Raw genomic sequence first — 26,218 nt, 5'->3', positions numbered from 1 at the left:
TCCTAATTCCGGAGTGAATGCTATCTATTAAAACATTTTCTTTATAGAACGATGTTATCCTTCTCTCATATGTCGTTTCATGTTCTAAACCAAATCTTGATGTTTAACATGTTTATGCATTATCAATCTTTTAAAACAAAAAAGGTTTCTTTTCAATTAGCATTCATTTCAATCTAATGTTAGCTCTTTATTTATCGTTTTGAATGCAATCATTAAGATGGGTACGAGTTTGAGTGCAATAGTAAAACCACTAACTTCCTTGATCGAGGATGTTCATTTACGAGTACGAATGTGATAATACGTTCTTGCATGTATCATCTATTGTATGTTTGTAATGACTCATGTTTGGCCCTTCTTGATCTTATCTTTTCCTTCAGAGTCATGGAACACCCAAATCCTCACCTATCTTCTCTCAATCCGTCCCCTGTAGCTCATTTTTCTGCAATCGTAAGCATGGATGCCCTTCAGCTTCATGTGGAGGAAAAGATCGCACATGACTCCGAGTGGATCAAGACCAATAGTTAGGCACACGTGCGCCGTTGGGATGGAGCCACAAGACGCTTGGAGAAGCGTGCACTAAAATTTTGCATGGGTTTACTTGAAGGACCTGAAGAAGCTCTGGTGTGTTAGGGACATGCTTGATATCTACAAGAAATATCATGTTAAAGATATAATGGGATGTGTGCACGTCTTCTTGGATCGTGGATACATCGATGAACAAGAGTATGATTACATACAGCAGGAGGTTGAGGAGGAGGTTGCAAGTGACCCTCCCACCAACGACGATGAGAGCGGGAGTACCAGTGATAGCAATGCAGAGCAATAGAGTTTTTTATAGCAGAGCTCACTGCGTCGTTGGAACTGAATTTATTGTGATGGATATGTTGTGTGGCAACTAATACAACATATGGTCTCCTTTAACACTAATGTGAAACATGTTCAAAATGATTGCCAAGTGTTGGTTATATGTATGTCTTCTAGAAAGTTATAATCGTGAATGGTTGCAATGCGCTGTTCAAATGCACAAAATATAACTTATGTGAAATGGTGGTTTCAATGTTGACACAATGTAAGTTTGAAGTTCGTATGCTCATCGAGGCTTGGTCATTTCTGAATTTGACATGTACGCCAGATGTTTGCACATCTCGTGGGAATAGAAAAGTATGGTTTTTCTAATGTCTACGCAACACCTTTTTGAAGTTGAAATGCCTTTCAATGCAAATATTATTTTTTCATTACACACACGCACCAAAACCTTAAAGTTTAGATGCATCTCGATGAACAATCGTTTGAGAGTGGTGGTTGGGTTGGTACATTGTGCGCTCCAATGCCTTTGTGGTTTTCTTCCTCGAACATTATTGTGGTTGCGATTCCTTGGCATGGGCAACCTTTATTTAAGTGAGCCACCAAGTATGCCCACCTTTATTTTGGTTGCAATTCTGAAGCGTGGGAAAGTTTTTGGTAGAGAATCTCCAGGTACAATACAGAGGAAGCGAGACATATATATATATATATATACAGAGAGAGAGAGAGAGAGAGAGAGAGAGAGAGAGAGAGAGAGAGAGAGTATGTGTGCGTTGTTTTTGTGATGACACTTCTCATATGATGTGTGTGTTGTTTTTGTGATGAGAGCTCAGGGACTTGGATGCTATATGCAAAAAATATTTCCTTGTTTGGAATATGGCATCCTCAACAACAGTTGCTGCATCAGGGGTTCATCAGCCCAAAGGCAAGCGGTGTATTGGAGATGTTTTTGGAATTCAAAAACCAATAGAGATAATCGTAGAACATAACAATCGACCTCCTTCTTCAATTTGCCGCCAAGCACGATAATGAATAGCATTCCCTCTCGACTTGGTACTCAATATAGAAGCCAAAAAGGAGGCTCTTTTTACAAACGGCTCCGCAACATGCAGAATGCATTAAACGTTGAAAAAGACTAGATGATGGAGGAGCTCCTACACAGGAGGACCTTCATATCCATCAGATGGACGTAAAAACGGCATTCCTGCATGGTGACATTCAGGAAGAAATTTACATGCTCCAAGTACCGGGCTATGAGGACTCTTCTCGTCCAGAGCATGTTTATCGTCTTCTCAAGTCTCTTTCTAGACTGAATAATGTTTGCAAGTTATATGCTTATATGTAACATGTTGAAATTTTTATTTGTTTATATGCTATGTTGATATGCTATATGCTATATGCTACATGCTATATGTTTATACGCTATATGCTAGATGACATATGTTATATGTTTGTATGCTTATATGTTGTATGTTTGTATGTTTATATGGTTATATGTTTTATGTCATGTGCAACTATGTTTATATGTTACATGCTTGTATGTTATATGTTTATATGCTTATATACTATATGATGATATATTGTATGTTTATATGGTTATATGGCATATGTTTATATGTTTATGTGCCGTAAGTTAATAATAAGCCCATATGCTTGTATGCTATATGTTTATATCCTACATGCTTATATACTAGATGTGCAGATGTTATATCTTTATATGCTTATATGTTATGATAGCATAAGGTCATAAACAACCCTATCAACATCCCCTGTTTAAGGACATAAGAGAATGCATGCACATCCAATGCTTTAGAACATGGACATAGGACCCCACGCATATGAACATAGCATATAAGAACATAAGAGCACAAAAACATCAATCGTATCGTATGTTCATTTAAGCATATGAACACCCGAGCATATGATCATTTTAACATAAAAACATAAGGATTTAAATCACTTGAGTGCTTGTCATTTCAACATATGAATGCGCGCCGTTGAAAATAACTTATAAGGACATAAGAGCATAAGAAATAAAATTTATATCGTATGATCATTTAAACATATGAAACCCCAAGCATATGAACATTTTAACATAAGAACATAAAGATTTAAATCACTTATGTGCTTGTGATTTCAACATATGAAGTCGCGCATATGATAATAACATGTATGGACATAAGAGCTTAAGGATATAAACATCCTTATCAACATCCCCTGTTTAAGGATATAAGAGCATAAGCACATAAGAGCATGCATGTAGATCCAACGCTTTAGAACATGGACATAGGACCCCGCGCATATGAACATAGCATATAAGAACATAAGAGCATAAAAAAATTAATCGTATCGTATGTTCATTTAAAAACATGAACACTCGAGCATATGATCATTTTAACATAAGAACATAAGGATTTAAATCACTTGAGTGCTTGGCATTTGAACATATGGACCTGGGCAGTTGAAAATAACTTATAAGGACATAAGAGTATAAGAAATAAAATTCGTATCGTATGATCATTTAAACATATGAAACCCCAAGCATTTGAACATTTTAACATAAGAACATAAAGATTTAAATCACTTACGTGCTTGTGATTTCAACATATGAAGCCGCGAATATGAGAATAACATATAAGGACATAAGAGCATAAGGACATAAATCGTATCGTATGATCATCTAAACATATGAACACTCGAGCATATGATCATTTGAACATAAGAACTTAAAGAGTTAAATCGTTTATGTCCTTGTCATTTCAACATATCTACCCGCGCAGTTGAAAATAACTTATAAGGACATAAGAGCATAGGAAATAAAATTCATATCGTATGATCATTTAAACATATGAAACCCGAAGCATATGAACATTTTAACATAAGAACATAAAGATTTAAATCACTTACATGCTTGTGATTTCAACATATGAAGCTGCGCATATGAGAATAACATATAAGGACATAAGAGCACAAGGACATAAATCGTATCGTATGATCATCTAAACATATGAACACTTAAGCATATGATCATTTGAATATAAGAACATAAAGATTTAAATCGTTTACGTCCTTGTCATTTAAACATATGATCTCTATGATATCGAACTTGGAAAAATGTATGTACAAACTTGATGTCAACTCACACATATTACCTTCTGAATTATAGAACATGCTCTCAAAATTGAAACTTTGCTCCAAAAATGAAAGAGACGTAGAAAACCATAGGAATTTTCTCTATTTGTAGTTCCATCCTCACTGGCCAAATATATAGTTGTCAGCATCGAACCTCGACCTCTTCGAGGGGCCACGTCCTCTCAACTTTTCATGCATGCATTCATATGGAAAAAATCAACTAAACACAGAAAACTATTCTAACCAAATAGAAATAGTTCAATGTCAATTGAAAAGTTCAATTACAGAATAGCTCATTGGCTAGAACTAGCACCTATATCAAAACTATGGTCTCGCATGCATGACCATAAATGAAATGTGATCTCGTCCTCATGAGGGGCAGCAATAGCCACGGCCCTTGTTTGCAAGTCCGTGTATGCTAAATCACCTAGCACATGCAGCTTGAGGTGCCCATCATCACTGGTCTCCTCATGTTGTTCCAATACATCATCCAATGCCTCCCCTACCCCCTCATCCCCATCTCGTACATCATCTGATGGCTCCTTGCATCCCAAAACACGCTCGTATGCCTCCTCCTCGCCCTCCTCTATCCCCTTTCTCATTTTTTCCACTGCCTCCTACGCATCGCCCTCCTGATCCTCGTCCTCCTCAGTCTGCTCCTCTCCCTTGTTCTCCTCCTCTATCCCTCCTCCTCGTTGTGCTCTTGCTCCTCTATTGGCTCCTCCATCGCATCTTCCTTGTTTGACTCCTCAATGGACTCCTTCAAGGAGAGGAAGAGACATTGTCTCAGTAGGTCTACCATATGCGAATCATGGGGACCATCGCTACGAACTACAATGCAATAGACCAAGCAATTAACAGTGCGCACAACGATTTAGAAAACACATCACAATGAGCATAACAAGACACATAAAGAAATTGAACCATCGAGAATATGATACCCTGAGCATGTCCGAATGCCTCTTGCAATACATGCCTCATGCTATCAGCCATTTTTGAGGCCGCCCTATCAACATCCCCTATGGAGGAGCCCTACAAGTGCAACAAAGACTAATTAGAAGCAAATCTCGGAGTTCATGCAAGTGTTGAAGGAAGGCTTTTCCACGGCTCACTTGAGGCAGGTCCTGCATATGTTTCTTCTCCTTTGCATAATGTGGATTTGGTGATGTTAAATCCACATGCATTGATGTTTTGCCCTTGTTTGACGGTGGTGTTTCTAGATCAATATCGATACTTCTCCACATTGGACACATGCAAGATTTGAACATGAGGACAATTACACTTGAAGCATTCAAACGTCAAAAAAAGAAAACGTATTGAACTAATGTACCAGAGCCATCATGACAGGGAGTACTCTCCACCCTTGCTGCCTCCTCATTTATAGGCGGTGGAGGATCATGTAGTGGGGGCATTGGTGGTGGTGGGGCACATGGGGCGAAAGGTTCTTATCTAGACTGGGCAGCACGAAGGTAGGGTTGCCGGTTGTGTTCTTGTGGACGATGACCCTCGAACCTAATCTTGCAAGTAAAAGTCTTGGGAATATTGGGGGATTTGCGACAGCCTCTTGCAAATCCATAGTGTGGCCCCACCGAGGAGCTTGCGCTCCTCAAACTGAAAACAACAATTGCCAAAAAACTTTAATGGTACAAGCCATAGGAAACCATGACAACATTTTAAATCAAAGAGATGTTAAAGTTCCGAATATAATTTAATTTCTACTAACGGGTTGAGTAACATGGTAAAAGGAAATAACACGTGCCAAATGTTTTTAATAAATTTTCTAAAACAAACCATTTGGAAATTTTATAACGAAGCAATGAGCTCAAAATTTGGCAATGACACACAAAAACGCTGCGAGTACATTGTACTTACATGATCTGAGTGCCTGTGAACGGTGTAGCCCTCTATTGCCTTTGCTGCCATGGTGCAAGGAACTAAGAGAGGAGGAAGCCTAGTCCACAAGCAATGTTTAATAAGGTCCTCTCTCTCTCTCTCTCCCCCCCCTCCCCCCTCTCTCTGTCAAGTTAGTAGCCGGATTCTCTTCTTTAGTAGGTCGACCCCCCCTCCAATTACAACAAAATGATATGTTTATATACTACATTGTCTACGTGATCAGCAGAGAACCGTAAAACACAACTACAACGAGCTTTTAAAACAAGGGATACCAAGGTAGGTCTTATGCATACCTATTGCTACAAATGTCAAGAGAAGGCATACCAAGGAGGTCTTATGCATACCAGTGAGGTCTATGCATAGCAGTAGTAAATGGTTTCCGTGATGAAGCTTCTCTTGGCAATGCATTTGGTGAGGATACCATCCCCTATTTCCAGGAAATGGCTATTATGGTGCGATGTTGGTTGTGTGGGACGTGTCCCCGGCTCTTGTCCTAGCCTTTTTTCGGCATTTTTGTAGTCATTGAAGGGGTAGGTAGGTGGCAGACCTTACAGCTGTGTTAAGCAAGATTCCACAAGGCGGGTGGTTACCTTTTGTTATAGACTTTCGGTTTGCAGGCGGTCCTGCCAACATGGATATACGCACGAACGAAGAAGGAATACGAGACTGAAAACGGGACGAGCTTCGAGCGGTTATGCGGAGGTAAGGGATGCAGAATGGAACAAATTCTTAGAGGATGTGATTGACGAACATTTTCGAGAAGCAGTGTGGAAATGTTTACGCTTCACAACAGCATCTATGAATCCCAACTCCCCGTGACAGTCTTTAGCTCTCTATTGGATACGTTTATCCCAGAGGTTGTGAAGCGACTCTTGCAGAGAAAGCAGCGTTACGATTCTTGCAAATTTAGTTGTTTTGGGCAACAGTCTCTTTCCCAGGGACGTTCAACCCATATATGCATACAGTGGCAGATTCGAAGTAGGAGCGAGGGGCACAGACACAGAGTAGGTTATGCTTCGTTTGCTAACCTGCCGTGAGCTTCGTCTCTGATGTCTGTGTTGTGGCTCGGTGCCTGCTCGATGACGGACTCAACGCTCTGCTGCTCTACGACGGATTCTGCTCCTTGTTCGGTAGAACTGCCTCTGCTTCTGGCCCGATTCAAAACGTAGGAGCAGGGGGGGATGCCATGCAGATAGTGGGGCCGGGCCTGGTGCATTAACTCCACTTTGCATGGCCATGTGATGCCATGCAAAGGATTTTAGATGCCACCGTGATGAAGATGTCTCTACGCTCACCGAAAAGGTTTTTGGACCCTCCGTCGCCTAAAAGTCCGCAAAGGAGGGATGCAGCTTGCCACGTGTGCATAAGACAAGGGTAACCCCCTTATATCTATCCTTAGGCCCGCCTTCGTGCTACGTCCGGTGTGAGATGCTAGCTAGTGCAACTTGAAAAAGTTTGAAGTGCCTTAATGGCTGGCCCCAAAATGCCCGGTCGAGAGTGAATTTTGGTCTCTAGTTGATGAATGCGTGTGATTTGCAATACACCGAATGGTGCAAATGCGAGCAAGTGATGATCACGCTACTGGAAAGATTGTTTGATTGCCCAGCTGATTCAAAATAGTGTGCGCGGCCGATGTTTGATTGAACTAATTTGAACTGCAACCGACGTAGCCAAAGTCTCTGAGGTGACTCAAAAACCGGTAAACTCGTTCAGATAGAGGAATTTTAAGCAGCGAACTAGGATACGTGACATTTACGCAAAGGTCATCCTTCAGCTCCGGCTTCCTGAGCGTATAGAAGACAAATATATGTCTGCGTCATCGTTTCGTTGCGTCCGTATTGGTTATCCAGCATCATACATTCATTGACGGTTAGAAAAGAAGCTGGTCCGCTTTAGCCATTCATTGACGACAATTCACCCGGCCACCAGTTATGGCGTCCTCCCGGCTCAGCTCTCTCTTCGTCTCCAGCTTGCTTCTTCTCTCTGCTCCTCGCTTAATCACTTCGTCCAGTACAGTTGCTGGCCCAAGTCGCCACTTCGTCCTCGTCCATGGTCTCGGCCATGGAGCTTGGTGCTTTTACCGCGTCATCACCCTTCTCCAAGCGGCTGGCCATTCGGTCACTTCCATCGACCTCGCCTCCAATGGTATCAGCAAAGTATTTCCGGATACTGTGACGACCGTCGCTCAATACGTACAGCCATTGACTGAATTCCTGGCTAACAATGTTTCTGCCGATAAGGTTTGCTTCTCATCTCGATTGAAGTATCCGACGCTAATTAATATGTTGCTCGCAGAAACTCTTAATGTCTTCTTGTGGACAGGTGATTCTGTTAGGCCACAGTCTCGGCGGAAGCAGCATTTCTTATGCCATGGAGCATTATCCAGATAAGATTTCCAAGGCCGTTTTCCTTGCTGCCTTCATGCCAAAAGACGGCGATACGTTCTTTCCAGCCCTGCTTTTTCAGGTGTGCAATCAATTTCTCCGAGTTCCCATTGCGCAGGTCAGACAAGCCATTGCCTTCTTACAGACGCGTCGTGTGGGCAGCTTAACACAGCACTAATACAAAGAGGTGCTCTACTAGTTTCGTATTCTGCCAACGGAGCCGCTACTGCTGTGTCCTTTAATCTCACGCAGGCGAAAGCAATCTTGTACAACGAAAGCCCACCCGAGGTAAGAAGGATGGATTATGTTCAAAGCATCTGCAGGTTCAATACGCTACTTTTGAAACTCTCGCAGACTGTTAGCAAACAATCTCCGCATAACTCTACAAGCTTAATGATTCCTTGTCCGATCCGCAGGATGCAAATCTTGCGTATACGTTATTGAATCTGACCCCTGCAGCCCAATTTCAAGAGGTGATGAACCTTACGTCCACGAGCTATGGGAGGATTCCGCGCTTCTATGTCAGGACTCCATTGGATCACGCAATCCCACCAAATGTCCAGACGAGTATAATTGAACGAAATCCCCCACAGGAGGTGTTCGAAATCAAGAAAAGCGATCATTCCGCCTTCTTCTCTCAGCCCGAGGCTCTTGTAAATTACTTATTGTCCATAGCGTCAATGTAAGGATTCAAAGAAATGATGAATACTATGAGGATAATGTACCTGTTAAAATATAGTTAACCCCAAACACCCGATTAATTATACATGCCAGTTTAATTGGGATACAGTTAGGCACGACTCCTCCATGCTCAAACATATGGTTGTAGCCGTCATCGTCTCTCTGAGACAGCCGATGGGCTATATGTATGAAGCAACTTCTTTATGAATACTTTGTCAGCACCATTAGCAAGCCCATCCCTCTCATTGATGTTTCTCAAACAAGGTTCTGTAAGCATCCCCTCTTTTATTTGAATTGTTGTTCGGAGGACATCGGTTTCTTTGGGGTCCTCCAATATCTTCTTGCTATTGCAAACATTCTCAATGAAGTGATCTATGACAAATATCGTATATGCTTTTCCTTTTGCAAGTTCAAGTACTGTTGCATTATGCTTGTTCATTTGTGCGTTTGTGTAGCACAACAACACAAAGCAACTATAGACGCGCTTGGTAGACGCGCAAAATAGCAGACGCGTCTATAGGCGTTGCTTTAGTAGAGAAATTACGGGCGTGTCTACATGCGCGTTTAAAAGCTCGTCTATTTGCGCGTAAATGACCGCGTCTATTTGCGCGTCTGACTTGAGAAAATACGGGCCCGTCTAACATTCCGTTTATTAGTGCGTCTATTTGCGCGTGTATTAGGGCGTTTATTTGCGCGTTTACACTGAGAATCAGACGCGCATTTAGACGCGTAAATAAACGCGCTCCAGAGAATACAGAAAGTGAGATTTTGGTCTACATCATTGCTTTCCAAACATTGCCCATGATTACCAAAGCACATAATTTTTTGCAAGCCCACATATACAAGAATTAAGTGAGATGAGGAGAATGAGACAATATGTAAAATAGTTTTGCCAATATCAATTGTGGGGCTACGGTTCAATCTCATCCTCAATGAGATCAACCCTTGCCAAACTATCTACTTCAAAATCCAAACAAGTGTTTAGATCTACAACTACATTCAACCCACTACTACTTGTGCCACTCATGTGCTCATCGAAATCAGCATCTCCAATGGTAGGCTCGTCCTCATGGGTAATGGCCTCAATATCTATATCTCCTATCTCATGATCATCCTCCTCTCTTGTATCACGGTCATCATCACGTCCATGGCCATGATCATCCTCCATACGCTCCATATTAGTAAATGTACTATACATCACTTTGGAACGTGGCATAATAGGTATGACATGCCACCATCTATTATTATCCACCATTGGTTGATAGACAACCTAATTCAAACACAAATACAATCATGTTACTTTTCTTGCATCAAATATTTAAAAGCGAGTATTTTTATGTGTGTGCACAGTACCTGTTCACATTGTTGCGGTAGTACTAGTGTGTCCTTCCTACTTTGCCAAAACTTTGTGGAGTCAATAGTTACAAAGCCACTTGCATGGCGTTTGATTGTTGCATTAGGGCCTCTTTCCACCATGTCCTTAAACCACTTTACACTAAAATTAACATACACAAAGAAGCGTCGAAAGTCAAGCATAATGATATCTTGGATTATGCCACAATAATCATCCATGGCTCCATTGGCTCCCTCAAAGCTAGCAATGACGCCGCAATCTTGTGTGTTTCTCATATCATCAATCCGTTGTGTTCGAAAATGCTTGCCCTCACACCATATAGCATTGAACATAGTGCACTACACCAAGACAAAATCAATTAAATAAGCAATCTAAATTATAAAAAGCTCCTAACTTATGCATAACATTCTATATACCGACCTTGCTCATGCATCCCCTAGCATACTCCCATTCTTCCATTGTGATATGCATCCCCTCGTCTTTCTCTGCTTTCTCCATTTCATCAAGTAGCCAATCCACATGAATATCCTTTGGAAGTGCTCTTAGATGCTGAGGGTATGGCACACGAGATCCGTGGTGTGTACGAAAGAGGGCCCTTTCTTCTTGTCTTCTTGCCTTTGCATCCTCGTATCTTGTCACCCATCTTTTCATCACATCACTATTAAGCACGCAAAAGAGGTTAATACTATTATGCAACTCCGTGTCTATTACTTTGTTGCGTCCTTTTCCTTGAGGCACAATAGAGGTCATCCTTAGGTCTTCATCATCTCTCCATAGTCGTGGGAGAGAGCTATCCACATCAACAAGAAACTCAGAAATATATACAAGTGACTCTTGTACCAACCAACCCTCGGCCATGCTACCTTCGGGTCTTGCATTTTGTCTCACGAAGCCCTTCAAGGTATTCATGAAGCGCTCGAGGAAGAACAACCATCGTGCATGTATAGTACCGCATATAGCAATCTCATCCACCAAATGTACTATGAGATGTAGTTGGCTTGTGAGAATAGAACGTGGAAATGTCTCCTTCACTAAACAAACCGCCTCCACTGACATAACTCGAGCATTCTCAAGCGTGGTGGGATCTATTTCCTTTGAGCTCACATACCTCACAAGCTCGCCCATCTTGTAAATACAATCTTTCACGTCCTTTGATGCACTACGTGAAATGCTAGTAGGTAGTATGAACTGAACCCGCGAGGAGGTGGTTGATTAGTTGCTTATAGCTATTCACTCACAAATTTGAAAGGAAAAAGATATTATGCATATAAAATACTTACTTGGAGCATCTTGTGCCAATCATGAGATTTCAAGCCATATAATTGCTCTACACCTCTTTTCTTGCTCTTTGTAAAGGCTCCCTTCAAACACCTCATGCATCCAGTGGGAGTACGAATTGTAGTAATAGCGCGCTTCACCGAGGCTTCACCGTCGCCATCTCTAGCTTTGATAACATCCACGGTGCACGAGGTAAAAAAACACGCCCATTTGGTCTCTCTTAAGGCCAAGCTTCACGCATCCTCCCTGTGGTACGTAGATCCTCCCTTATGCCTGTCGAATCTCGTGTCCCATTCAAATGCTCCCAAATGGTAGATGCCACATTCTTGAAGATATGCATGGGATCAAGTAGGTGATTGATCTTGAGGTGGGACCAATATGGTAAACGATAAAAGATGGAGTATCTAAACAAAATAAAGTGTTAGCGTGCAATCTTTACTTTCAACCAATATAGCCAATCTTTACTTCCAGCCAATAGTTACAAACCCTTACCGGCTCATGCCAAGTGGTGGAGGAGTCGTGGAACCGTCCCAAATTCTCATCCAATCTCCCACGGTGAGTGATTGTGGGAGGACTTCATTCCAAGGGGCAACATATTTAGGATGATCAGGTGGGAGAAATCGATGGTGATTCTCATAGATGACCTTATTCAATGCGTCTGCCCGTGAGGCAACTAGCGAAGGACCACAAACAGGACATGCATGGTAACTCGATGTAGTGAGACCTGAACAATAGATGCAATTAAGAGTGGAAGGTGGGTTTAGGGTGCCACGTCCTTTGCCTATTCATAATTAAAAAATGCAATGCTTACCTGAACACTCGCCATAGCCTGGGAAGTCATGCATCGTCCACATCAAGACTGCTTTGCAGTTGAAGTCTCATGACGAGGGAGGCCTGCTCACATCATGCACCTCGATACCTCTCCAAAGTATCTCTAGCTCATCAATCAAAGGCTCCAAATAAACATCAGGGTTTTTGACTTTATGTTTCCCTGGAATTAGAAGGGACAGCATGACATGTCCTTTCTTAATAGCCATAGAGGGTGGAAGATTGTAATTCACCAATACCACTGGCCATACACTGTAAGACGTGCTTTTGAGACCAAATGGGTTCACACCGTCCATACCCAATCCAAGTCTCAAGCTCCTAGGTTCTTCCTTGAAGCTTGGCCATGTGTCTTCAATATGCTTCCACGCAGGAGAGTCCGCGGGAGTTCTCCACTTGCCATCGGTTGATCGATGGGAGGAATGCCATGACATGAGCTCTGCAATAGATTTGCACTTGAACATATGTTGGATGCGAGGGATTATGGAAAAATGTTGCAATACCTTACGAGGCACGTCCAAGGTTTTGAGATCTGCTCTATATCTTGCCTCTCCACAAGTAGGACACTCTCTTGCATCCTTATGTAGTCCACGAAACAAAACACAATCGTTGACACATGCATGGATGCGCTTGTAATCTAATCCTCCAAGAGAGGTCACATGTTGCCTTGCCATATCTCTTGAGGTCGGTAATTTATTCTCCCTTGGAAGCATTTTACACAATAGCCTGCACGTGAAGACCATAAATGAGGAAAAGCATTCGAGTAATTGACCCACTAGCATAATTCACCATGTTTGCAAAATCGACTTTAAAGCTTACTTGAGTAATGCATTCAAACTTGCATTGCTCCATCCATAGATGGTTTGCAAGTTTAGTAACTCAAGGGAGGCACGTAGAACAGAGAATGTGCGCACCCCTCAAACAGTGGAGTCGATGCTGCGGTAAAAAGATCATCCTGCTCCATGCTATTATCCCTCCCTTGATGGACATATAAATCCCGCACCATATCATCAAACACCTCCTCCTCCACGGCTTCATGAGGTAATGGCGGAGGGCTACTATCACCATCACTCCATGCATCCGTAACGGTCCCTCCTGAAGATCCCACCTCATATCGCCGACGCTTCGCCTCCTCACGACGGGCATAGGGTAACATGTGCGGGTGTGGCACTGCATCCTGTATCAAATTAAAACGGCATCATAACTCAAACATATGAACACCCATAGGTATCTCAATCAACCTTAACTTACAAACCCTTACCCTGTTTACGGTCACATCCCATTCTCCATACTTTGAGATATGATTGAGTGTAATCCTGCGTGCACGATACATGTTTCCTCGACATCGATCACACAGACATTTGATTTTTTGCTCCAACCACATTTTGCGATGGTGGATACGGAGGGATTCATCCTCACTGGAGCTACTTGTTGAAGATGGAGACATCCTACAAACAAACAACCCACCAAATTTGCTCTTCTTCAAATGTTTAATTTAAACTCTGTGTTGCGTCTATCGCCGCATCTACAGTCGCGTCTAGCATCGCGTCTACGCGCGCGTCTACTTTGTGTATTTAGACGCGCCTATAGACGTGCTAGTAGACGCGACTATAGACGCGGCTTTTAAACCTGTTTTTCGCCGCGCCGCTCGCTTTGATTTTCTTTACATTGCTTAAACTTCGCGCGCGGCTTCCTTCCTTCTTTATTAGCAGAACCATAGATTCGAAGCTTAAGAGAGAGCCTCCCATACCTACTTCCAAGCTTTCACTCAAGAGAAAGGGACCGTACCTACACTTACTTCTAAGCTTAAACTTCGCGCGCGGCTTCCTTCCTTCTTTATTAGCAGAACCATAGATTCGAAGCTTAAGAGAGAGCCTCCCATACTTACTTCCAAGCTTTCACTCAAAAGAAAGGGACCGTACCTACACTTACTTCTAAGCTTAAAGGAGAGGAGGACGAACAAGGAGAAGAAGCAAGTTTGAAAAAGAAAGAAGAACCTTCCATACCTTTATCCAAGTAAGTCTTTTTGCAGTTGATCTTGTTTGGAAGTTTGCTCTCTCCAGTTTTGTACTTTCTCGTATCCAGGAAGCGCAGGATCTAGGTATGAGTGTCACGTTTTTGTGTCGGGCGCAACGTCCTTTTCGACTTTTTAGAAGTCTCGTCTGTCGGAGCGCGTCTATAGGCGCATCTCAGGGCGCATCTAAAAGGGCGTCTACAGGCGCGTCTAACCACGCGTCTGTTAAACGCACTGTTAAATGCTTTGTTAGACGCTCTGTTAGACGCTCTGTTAGACGCGTCTATAGACGCGCAAATCAGACGGGTCTATAGACGCGCTCTGACAGTAAGCCTCTCTTTTCTTCCCCTTTCTTCTCAGCTCATCAGTAATAGATTTTTTTCCTTTTTTCCAGTTCAACATGTGGCCAGGAAGCGCTTCTAGCTCACCTGATCCCCGGGAATCTATTTGGAAGGACTTATATAACCTTTTAGGGCACCCTCCTAGTCCTGCGGAGTTATACGGGTATATGACGGGTACTCTAAACACTCCCCAGGAGTCGGCACTACAGACTCCAAGCCACCCCACACCGCCTGAGATCACCCCAGCAGAGTCAGCACAACCGTCTTATGCCCCTTCTTATGCCCCTTCCCCCGTACCGTCTTATGCCCCTTCCCCCATGCCGTCTTATGTCCCTTCTGCCATCCCGTCTTATGCCCCTTCCCCCATGCTGTCAGGAGGTCCTTCTGTCTCGGCGAGCCGTCGACGTACTCCCCAGCCGTCGAGACTCGGTTCTCCAGCTACGAGTGGTCAGCGTAGTCCCGTGCAGTCCCCAGCTACGAGTGGCCAGTGTACGAGCTCGACACGATAGGGTAGCAGGCGTAGTAGCAGGGAGACCGGTGGGGGATGCATGGCACAGTGCTTTGGGCCATGTGGCAGTGAGGAGGATGATGATTCAGATGATTTAGACGTGCCTCTGGGTGATGGTACGATTTATTATGACATCACTCAGACAGGAGGCATCTTGATGGATGCGCGGGGGAAGGACATCATGGCCTTCATGCGCTCTGTAATTGCTAACAATTACAGAGATTGCTTTATCCACTATAAAGACCACCCAAAGAGGTTGGCTGATGAGACCCTCGCTACTGTTCGCTCTAGGTATCCTAACCCCCCCAATCGCCAGTTCACAGATAAATGGGGGAAGTCAAAGATTGTTATGATACTTAGCAATAAAAGATCTTCGCTTAAGAGGCAGGCACTAGCGGAGCTTGCCAGGCTTGAGGCAGGTCAACCACCAAGGGGTCCACCCCACACCGCTCACAAGCGTGAGTGGAAGAAGGCAATGAAGTCAGTGAGGGAGGACCCCAGTCTGCAGCACGTGGAGGCACAGAGGATCCAGATGGAGGAATATGGAAGCGCGCATTTTGGAGCAGGGGGTGTTGAATCATGGGAGGCCCAATTTGTAAGTATCGATCTCAAATTATATTGCTTATGTAGTTTATTAGGAGGTTGGTTGTTTCTTTGTACTAATCCCTCCACAAAGTGTGTCGCGGTCATGCAGCTTGAGATCGTGGGCAGATACCCTACTCCAGTGGAGACAGCCTACCACTGCCACCATCGCAGAGGAGATACATGGAGGCACTTCTATGATGACGGGTTGATTACTGAGGAGCAGTATACCCGAGCTACTGGAGCGGCCTCCCAGGTATTTGAAAGTAATTAAATAATGCCAAAATTATAAGTAAAGATTTGATTTTTCATACATTGATATATGTTGTCCCTTGTTTACAGGCCCATGCACAAGACGACGAGGAAGGAGGCGCAGAAGGGAGCGCAGAAGGGAGCGTGGAAGGCAGCGAGGATTAGTCATAGAAGTAGTGCTAGCTACTCTTTTTTGTACTTAAAGCCACTGGCTTGGCTTCGTGCCTCTTGTATATAGACTCCACTTATTTTTTGTACTTGAAGCCACATGACGTGGCTTAGCTTCCTTATTTTTTGTACTTGAAGCCACATGACGTGGCTTAGCTTCGTGCTATATGTATATACAAGTACTTTTTGAGCTTTCAATTTTATTGCGTTTTGGAGTTGTAATATTTTATTTGGAATTGTAATTAAAATGCGGTTGGCTGTAAGAATTGAATTACAGAATGTGGATATGGGATTCTTGTAACTATATAGCATACACAACATACACAGATCTACAGTCGATGAATTCATGCACTTAGACACACTGAAACAGAGTAGTTTTGCTAAAGTAGAGCACTTACACTATATCAAAATGAACAGAGCACTAGATTAATTACTAAAATAGGCATAAGCTCAACATGAATCTTATGTATTTAGAGCACCACCAATATCACTCCCCTGCTCCTCTAGTAAGGAAAATATTGATTCTCTCATCAAGGTGGATTCTCTTGCGAAGGAGGATGTCGTCAAATATTTCTGTTTGTTCATTGTTTAAAGATCTTATTTGTTTAAAGTACTCATGATTTGATAATAGTACGTGCTTTTTTGTAGAAATAATAAAATTGTTTGCCTTTTCATGAGTGAAATTTTTTGGGAGGTCCAAACCCAAGTCGTATGTGTGTTGATTTTCACTTTCATCAATTGGAGAGCAAGTGTTATTGTGATCAATTGAAATGTTTAGGTTTTCTATATTTTCTTATGGGGTCAACGTAGGTTGGGTGTGGCCAATCGCGGAACTATTTTGGGGCCATGACGCGATGTGCTTTTGGGTGAATATTTGAATTTTGCGCGGACCCGCGCTCTCGTTGAAAATTTTTTCGACGTCATGAAGGTGCACTGGTGTAATAATGAGATACAATCTATTTGTTCAGAATATTGCATAGCTTGACACATGGCATCTCTGCACTGCTTCGCACTGCGTAGTCTCTAGTCTATGCCACCTGATCACTTATTATCGCGCAGCCTTTTGCTATAGCTTTGCCACCTATCATTGGACACACACCCATGTAGATAATTAAAATTGAAGGTTGGCTTGGAGAGACCACTGCGTTGGTTCTTGCCATAATAACTAGACGCAATCTATCATTCTGAACACTGCCGCAGCACAGCAGTCTCTGGCGTGACCACCTGTCATCATGCAACCTTTTGCCACTTCTTTGCCCACAGCCCATGCAAATCATAGGTTGGCTTAGAGAGACTACCGCATTGGTTTTTGACGTAATAATGAGACACAATCTATCATTTTGAGCATTGCCTCAGAGCAGTCTTTGGCGTGACCACATGTCATTACCTAGAATTCAAGGTAGTCTTGGAGATACCACCGCGCTAGTTCTTGGAGTTATAGCTCCATCACCTATTTTTAAGTATTATGGGAGGAGATCTATGAAAGTCATCGTGCTGGTTCTTGGAGTTATATATTTGTGTACCAAGGAAAATGTATTCCGTTGTGCAACCAAGTAAAAAGCAATTGACAATATGGTCCTTAAGGGGTCCCTTTTAGGGGCAAGGGCCATATCTACATGCATTATACAATATCCAGCCTGATGCCACTTGGACTGAAATGGCATGCCGATATGGCCCTTGTTCCTAAAGGGGACCCCTCAAGGGCCATATCATTAACTGCATTTTTTGAAAGTTTAATTGTATTTTTCTAGATGTATCTTCATGCAACCACAACGGTGGGGTCGTTGGAGTTATTTTAGTGCTATTTTGGTCATAAACTAAGGCAATCATAGTCCTTCTTTCCTAGTATTTTAGTCCTTGTTGTAGTAAATATAAATGATGGCAAAAGTACAATTTATCGAGTGAAAATTGAGCAAAAGAGATTACAATGTATATTTACGTCGAATAACAGGTTATATAAAAATTATCAACTTATACTGAGCAAAAATTGAGCAGAGGATCTTACATTTATAAAAACTTAGCAATTGCTGAGAGCCTTAAACAAAAGATTACAGGTAGTGGCCATAACCATTCAAATACTAATATAAAAGTTAACGATAGTGCATACTGAGAACCTCAAATTGAACAAAAAGAGATTACATAAATGCCTTAGAGACCAAAACATTACATCCAATGAGCCAAAAGATCGTTGAGCTTGCCTGATAGATTATATCCAGCCATTGTTGTTGAGAGCCTCCTTTGTGCAAGAGGGAATTTGTACAACTGAGTTTTCCACCAGTCTAGCTTGTTGCATTAAAATAATTTAGGGAGTCAAAGGAGGATACGATGGACAGGCTGAAGACCATGCACATTGCCAGGACTCAAGTTATGGCCCCCCCAGCAAGTCAAGAGTTCTTTGCTCTAAAAATATTGAGGGCTTCGTCGACATCTAGGGGGAACCCATACAGCACGTTCATAAAGAGGCCCTTGGTGAGCATGTTATCCAAGGTGATGACATTAAGATGTGTGGGGAGTCTTCGTGGGAACGAAGGGTATCCACTAGTGCAAGCATTTCTACTCCACGTGAGTGCAACACAATCACCTTATATGATAAGGCATATATTATTGGGATCACAGAGCAACGAGGGGGGGACCAACTAGGCATGTTGAAGATGAGTGGGTGAGCAGAAGATGAGTAGGGGAGCAGATGCAGTGACGAGAGTTGGAGGAGGGAGCATGGAGCAAAGTAGAGCAGGGACTGAAAAGAGATAGAGGATAGAGGAGGGGTGTGGAGCAAAGTAGCAGAGCATGGGCGGATCAGAGCAATGTAGTAAAATGCCAAATGCCACGGATCTTATATATATTATAAACTTTGAGTCACCGTGGTGGTCGGAGCTCGGGGTTCCATCCATATTAATTGCAGGCCACCGCTAGTCATCAAGGAGGACCCACACAAGTAATATATGTGGGTAGAAATTAGCAATATATGTGGAGAGCCTCGTTAGTTTCCCACCATGTTTTAGTTGCATGGACAAATTGGAGGTAAGAATATCCTTATCCTTGCAGCTCTGAGGTCGTCATCTCCACCCAAGCAGCTAAGTAGGCTCAGTTGCCTATTATGCTAACGGAACCTATGGTCTTGAATGGTGCACTTTTTGGGCAGCATATAGAGAGCAACATGCACATAGCTTCAGCCACTTTGACAATCCCAGGGTGGGTACAAGGTTGGCCACTTAAGGTCGCACCTACTCATGCAGTGGACGTTATCTTGGGAACATGATGGTGGCACCAGCAGTTCGAAGTCCGACCAAATTATGAGCCCCAAGGCTTGGATGTCAAAATCCTAGGCCATAGGTTGAAGTTCATCTATTGGCTTAGGGTGTTCCGCCTCGACCTTTTATATCAGTCATTCTAGGGGCTTGAGACCAGCGCTAGCAAGACACAGTATCACAACATGATAAGAGTCCTGCAGCAGGCAACAGGGTTACAACAAGACCATGATGCCTCTTCTAAACCTAGTTTTCCTCCATCCCTATCACTTATATGCACCAAGGAAAACCACATGGAGCATCATCCTGAAGCATTAACTCACCTCACATATCTTACCAGAAGTTAGCACCGAAGCCAAGAAGTCCCTACCTGTAGATCATGATTCATGCGCGTAGCAACCATTTCCGGATTCATGAGCCAGGTATGCGAATCAAGATTTATCAACCAGTCACCTCCTTTAGCACAACGGGAGGCCACTTTCACATGCTAGTTTGAGTTTCAGCAGAAGGGGATGTCATGGGCATCCGCAGGCCGTGGCATATTCCTCTTCGGAGGCCCACTATATTCTCTCCCTCTAATTCTGTCACTCATATCCACAGCATCACCTTGTGTATCAAGGGCATTATCTTGCATTTTGAAGCTAGTGTTGAGCAGAAGAGAGAGTGAGTTAGTCTATCTCCCACTACATTATGGGTGATTGCGGGGATGCGAAGTAGCATGCTACCGCTTTGATGTTTCCATTCTTTGCCACTATTTCTACCCACATATATTGCTTGTGTGGGTCCTCCTTGATGACCTTGGCTGACTTCTCCCATCTCTTGTTGATGTAACTTGCAACCCCCCCAAATCCTCTTCCTCGTATATATGTCTTGGTGTTCCATATTGAAGTATTGGAGCTTCATTTCCTTAACGTTTCTATGTCTCTTGGACTATAAAATGTATCAGTTTCTAATATTTTCTCTCCAGTGCGATGGCCTTGTCTAAAGTCCATCCTCCCATATTCTATACTTTGATCATGAGGGTCTTGAGTTCGTACTTTTGTTCCTCCACTCCTTTACCCTTCTCTATGATGATGGCTTTTCCATCTTTCATACAAGCACTCTTCTCCTCTTTCTTTCCACTCTTGAATTTTTCGAGCTCTTTGAATGTATTGACTTCGTGTGAGGTCCTCATTTACCCATATGGAATGCCCTTTGCGATTGTGCTTCTGGTTTAATACTCTAGTATGGGACTGCACTATGGGACTGCACTTTTGTCCCTACCGTAAATGCACCTTGTTACCTAGATATGTATAGTTTTTGAAAGACATGGGTAAGGACTTGTTCCATGTCCTCTTGCTCGCTTTCCTCTATCCACAGAGAGAGAGAAAAAAAGAACAAATAAAAGATATGTTAACGCCCACAGAAGGCCTCGCGCGCCTATGGGACAAAGTGACACCAAAGAGAAAAACTCATACAAGCCACAAGGGCTGAGGCAAAGGGTGCACTAAGACCCTTTGTTGAGTACTGTGCTGAAATAAAAAGAGCTCATTGGTTCAAACAAAAACAAGTACAAAAATAAATAAATATATCATATCATATCATGTGCTATCTACTAACGGGAGCAGGTTGAGACCTGGAACCGGAACTGGATTTGGACGGGAAACTCAGAAACTGAAATCGGACACTGTGGTGGCTCATTTATGAGCGGTGAAAATGTCTCGAATCTGAGTCTATCTAGTTGTCTCGTACTGTGGCATCGGAGGGGGGCGTGGTCTCCTTGATCTCTAAACCCGTTGAGCTATGTTCAGAGTGACCCCTCGTCTCGGGTGGTCCCCTGTGAGAAAAGTTGTGATAGGGAGAACCTCAATCGAGTGTGCTCTGGGCGGTCTCCATGTCGTGGGTGGCCTCTGCAGTCCTCTCTGGGTAATCCAACAGGAAGTGCTCTCTTAGTAATCCAAGCTGCCTGCATAGCAGCTAGCTCCTCCTCCTCCACCCCACTGCATCTTGGAGATGACTCAGAGAGAGAGAGAGAGAGAGAGAGAGAGAGAGAGAGAGAGAGAGAGAGAGAGAGAGAGGGTTAGGGTGTGAGGAAATGATGCTCAAATGAAGACATGGCAAAGGCTTTCATTCATTCATCAAGTGTAACAAGACAAGTGAAGTACAAGCCTTATATAGGCTACTCACTCACACTAGCACCTAGTGCATATGGGATAAGTCCCATGATGACACGTGGCACTCACACAAGACTCATTCACACAGACTAGTATTAGATCACCTAGTACTTCACACTAACACATCACATCACCACACTCTTTGGCTATGATATCTCCAACACCCCCCTTCAAAGCAAAGAGTGTGAGACCCAACACGCAAAGAGTACACCGATCCCCCCTCTACTGCAATACTGCAAATAGTAAGTCCAACTATCCAACACCTCCCGTGTGATAGTGACTTCTCAGTCAGCTTGCAACCGGCAAGGGCAAACTATCACTTGTCATTCCCTCTTACTTTGAACTGGGTGGTCAATACCATCTACCAAAGTAAAATACAATACAATCATTTTTAAGAGACAACCTAGGGCAGAGTACCTCTTATTGACTCCAAATACATTCAATTTAGAGGGCCAACTCAATGCTGAGAACCTTTATGTGACTCAACACAAAACATAGCATCACCGATGATCTCTACCACCTCAGAGAGGGATAGATCATGTAATATAGCAGATAAAGGTTGCTCCTTAGGTCCATTAGATGTGGTGTATATATTCTCGAGCTTGTCTAGTGTCTCCTTGGCTGAAGTAGTGAGGGCAAGATGATGAAGTAGTTTGTTAGCCAACCTCAAACCAATAAGTGCAAGTGCCTTCTCATTCTTGTCATCCCAAGCTGATTGGTCTTCACCATGAGGATGAGGCTCCATGTGGGCAAACTGAGGTAAGAACTTGGCAGCACCAGATGAAGAACCAGCAAGTATGGTGGCTAGTCTAGGACTCCAAAACGCAAAACTAGACTCCACGTATGCAAAAGTATGGCGACTGTCGGTGCTCCAAACACCAACCCTAATCAAAACACAGCAAGAATATGCTTCAAAATGTAGAACTGAACCACGAAAGGAGCCCTTGTGGTCGAGATAACTGCTCGAAATGCTACAGGTGTGTAGGGGTTCCAAAGCACAACAGAAGTTTCGAAATCTGCAAAGCGACTCACCAGGGCACTCCAAAGTGCTAGATTCAAAAAATTGGCAGATGTGGATGTACTAGAGGCCAAGAAACAGCTCCAAAATGGCTTTGTTATAGGTGGCTATGCAGTAGCTGCTCAGAAATCACTAGATTTGGTGATGAAATGTTCCTAAAGATCTTCGAATGACCACACCTGCAGGAAACACCTTGGGAAGTGAGCCGACCAGCAAGCAGGGAGGCTGCCAAACAATGTAGAGCACTTGGGACATCTTCTAGGCAATCCAGATGGAGGCGGCAGGCTGTGAAGACTCTAAGTTGATGCAAACAGGTGCAAGGAGGAGGTGAATAGAGGCGTGATAAGCTGAAAGGGAGAGATAGCTAGAGGTGGAAATGAACAGGGGGTCTAATCGGGTGAAAGAAACAAGAAAATGGAGGGAAAAACAGGACGCAATGGAGCAGGGCTGAGGCGGCTGCAGGGTGCACGAAGAAGGGTTGAAGCAGAATTAGGGTTAGGGTTGGATAGGGTGATGACGTAGCAGGGCAGGTATGGCTAGGTCATGTCAACGTGGCTCTGATACCATGTTAGAAACATGGTGAAGAGAGAGAGAGAGAGAGAGAGAGAGAGAGAGAGAGAGAGAGAGAGAGAGAGAGAGAGAGAGAGAGAGTTAGGGTGTGAGGAAATGATGCTCAAATCAAGACATGACAAAGGCATTCATTCATCCATCAAGTGTAACAAGACAAGTGAAGTATAAGCCTTATGTAGGCTACTCACTCACACACTAGCACCTAGTCCATATGGGATAAGTCCGATGATGACACGTGGCACTCGACTCACTCACATAGACTAGTGCTAGATCACCTAGTACTTCACACTAACGCATCACATCACCACACTCTTTTGCTATGATATCTCCAACAAGATCAACATCCTCGGGAGGCCTTGCGGGCCTATGGGATAAAGTACATTAAGCAAAAATAACTCATTCAAGTCTTGAGGGGCTGAAGAAAAGGGCATGCTATGGCCCTTTTTGAGTGCTATACTAAGCTAAAGGGCTCAAACAAAACTCAAATACAAACTGAAAGTTGAGAGTCAAAAGCCGAAACCCGGCACCGTAGTCGCTCTCCGGTGGGCTGGAAGGATATCTTGGATCTACCTCTGTCGAGCTGTGGAAGGGGACATGGTTCCTCGATCTCTAGATCCGTTGAGCTATGTCAAGAGTGATGCCTTGTCTTTGGTGGTCTCCTTTGAGGAGAGCTGAGATAGGCTTGACATACTTTGGCCCCTCTCCGTGTCATGCGGTCTTTACGTCCCTTGCTCGACAGTATCGTGTCGGCTTTCTCTGTCAACCCATACTGCCCTCATATCAGCTAGCCCTCCTGCACCCCATCGCGTCCTGGACATAGTTACCAGGGAACGGCGTTCCGTCTTCCTAGAACGTGGGAATGCGGTTCCCAGGTGGAGTGCCTACCGGGAACGCTCGGGAATGTTCCAAGTTTTGGGAACGCCAGGCAACATAGCTGGAACGGCTAGGGAATGGCCGGAACGTCTAATGTTTGGCGTTTCTAGTTTAGGGTTGCGCAGGAGCATATATAGCCGCCGACGGGGGGATTTCCCCACTCTCTACCCTCCCTCCCACTCCCTTCGAATCCCTCTCCTTCCACTCAGCCCCCTCCACTCCCACTCCCACTCCCTTCTACTCTCTCTCCTTCCACTCCCTTCCACTCAGCCCCTCTCCTTCCACTCCCTTCAACTCAGCCGCTCTCCTACTCCCTTGAACCTTCTCCACTCAGCCCCCTCCCCTTCCACTCCCTTCTCCACCCCTTTCCACTCAGCCACTTAGCCCCCTATCCTTCCAATGAGCCCCCTCTCCTTCCACTGAGCCTCCTCTCCTTCTACTCTCTTCTCCACTCAGCCCCCTCCCCTTCCACTCCCTTCTCCACCCATTTCCACTCAAACACTCAGCCCCCTCTCCTTCCTCCCCTTCTACTCCTTTCCATGTGATTTGATGATGTGTCATATGAGGTGGCGTTCCCGTTCCTGTTCGCACGTTCCCCCTTCCCAAAATGTTCTCGTTCTGACCCCCCGTTCTTGAAACGTTCTCGTTCCCTGGTAACTATGGTCCTAGAGTTGACTCGAATGCACAGAAATATGTGACATGCCTTTGTGCTCGGTCTGCCTCGACAACTTGTGGCGCTGTGATCTACTGTTGCTCTCTGATCTGTCGCAATAGTGTCTCTTTGTGTCGTTGCACAGAGAGAGAGAGAGAGAGAGAGAGAGAGAGAGAGGTCTTTAAAAGCCCTCGTGGGACTATGAGACAAAGCACACACACCAAAAGGGTAAACTCCAAACATCAATTATAGACTGAGAGTCTCTTGGGAGTGCATATAATCACTTCCAAAGTTATTATAGATTAGCTACATTATACTAGGTGAGATAGTCAGCCTGTATTATATCAGTTTAAGATTGAGTGTCCTTGGGTTTGGATTTAAAATCTTTGATAAGTGCTTTTCCATCTTTGTAGACAGCCCATTTCCCTTCTTTGTGAGCGTCCTTCACTTTGTTCAATTCTATGGACTTCATCTTGAGCTAAATCGGGGTGAGCTCCTCTGATATCCATACCTTGGTGCCTCTCAACTTATTTGTTTGCATTACTTGCTTTCTTGTCATTGAGTACCACTATAGCTTGTGTCCCAATAGGAGCCACAATGGTTGTATTCTTTAAGTCCCATTCAATGTGAGGGGTTGCTGCTATGATATTATGAATTTGTAATGCTCGACTCCCTTCATGCCAATCCTTAGGTAATCCTCCAATGCGTAGACATCAAGCATTAGCCGCCCTTTTTTCTTATTCTCGCACCTCTCCATATACTTCACTTTTGTTGATTTTGCTGTCCATTGTTGCTGAAATTTCCTCTTTGATCAATTTGACCTCATTGGTAACCATGTCATGGACTTTGGTTACCAACTCCATGACATGGTTACCAACTGTGGTGCAGGTGCTGCTGCCATGTGTATCTGTAGTACTTCCTGTATGATGTCTTGTTTGCCTCTTTAACAATGAGAAACATGCTTCTACAAGCGTCGGTCATTCGTTCACAACTTGAAATCATTTGAGAAATCAGTCTGTTGACCTTGAAGAGTTAAAGAGCCTATGATGCTTTTTTAGTCCTCAAAAGATGTCTTCGTTAAGCTATCTTTCCAAATTTTGACTCCATCGTTTTAAAAGTAATCTTTTAGGGACATCTGCACTTGGCTTGGTGGTTGCAGTATTGCTTACTGCCTGTAAATTGTTCTCTTTGCTCTAGTTTTAACAGTTAGACTTGTCTACCGTTGGAGTCTTCAGAGTGACTTAGAATAATATTTGTATTGTTCGACTATATTGCATCTATAGTACCTTGTAAGTGCAGGAGTCTTTTCTGCTAAACGTGAATGGTAATTTTCTCAAGGGGCTTTTAGTAAAAGATGCTCCTTCATAATAATTTTTATTTGGTTGACTTTCTAGTAGATTATGATGCATTAAGAGCATTGGATGGAGATAACCCACCTGGCATGGCATCCTTGAGTGATCCTAAAATTAATGCTCTTCCACTTCATAA

At 43.6% G+C, this 26,218-nt stretch overlaps 1 protein-coding gene across 1 annotated transcript; it reads left to right on the top strand.

Moving 5' to 3' along the window:
- Window positions 1–7,760: 7,760 nt before the first annotated feature.
- On the top strand, window positions 7,761–9,127 carry LOC147893675 (putative methylesterase 11, chloroplastic). The gene is made up of 4 exons (XM_087386523.1): window positions 7,761–8,069; window positions 8,152–8,295; window positions 8,376–8,501; window positions 8,630–9,127. Exons 1-4 carry the CDS (start codon window positions 7,761–7,763, stop codon window positions 8,897–8,899), a joined length of 849 nt encoding a protein of 282 aa, XP_087242649.1. The 3' UTR covers window positions 8,900–9,127.
- The last annotated feature ends 17,091 nt before the right edge of the window (window positions 9,128–26,218 follow it).

The sequence above is a fragment of the Dipteris shenzhenensis genome, chromosome 15 (genome assembly GCF_047967505.1).
Source record: "Dipteris shenzhenensis isolate YYH24624 ecotype China chromosome 15, Dip_SZ_1.0, whole genome shotgun sequence".
NCBI lineage: Eukaryota > Viridiplantae > Streptophyta > Polypodiopsida > Gleicheniales > Dipteridaceae > Dipteris > Dipteris shenzhenensis.
This window is presented reverse-complemented; position numbering and strand designations above follow the sequence as displayed.

Excerpts from the sequence above, each read along its gene's own strand:
- LOC147893675 (XM_087386523.1), top strand. The coding sequence starts at position 7,761 with ATGGCGTCCTCCCGGCTCAGCTCTCTCTTCGTCTCCAGCTTGCTTCTT. Across the intron at positions 8,070-8,151 it reads ACAATGTTTCTGCCGATAAG|GTGATTCTGTTAGGCCACAG; the intron begins GTTTGCTTCTCA and ends TCTTGTGGACAG. Across the intron at positions 8,296-8,375 it reads TTCCAGCCCTGCTTTTTCAG|CTTAACACAGCACTAATACA; the intron begins GTGTGCAATCAA and ends TCGTGTGGGCAG.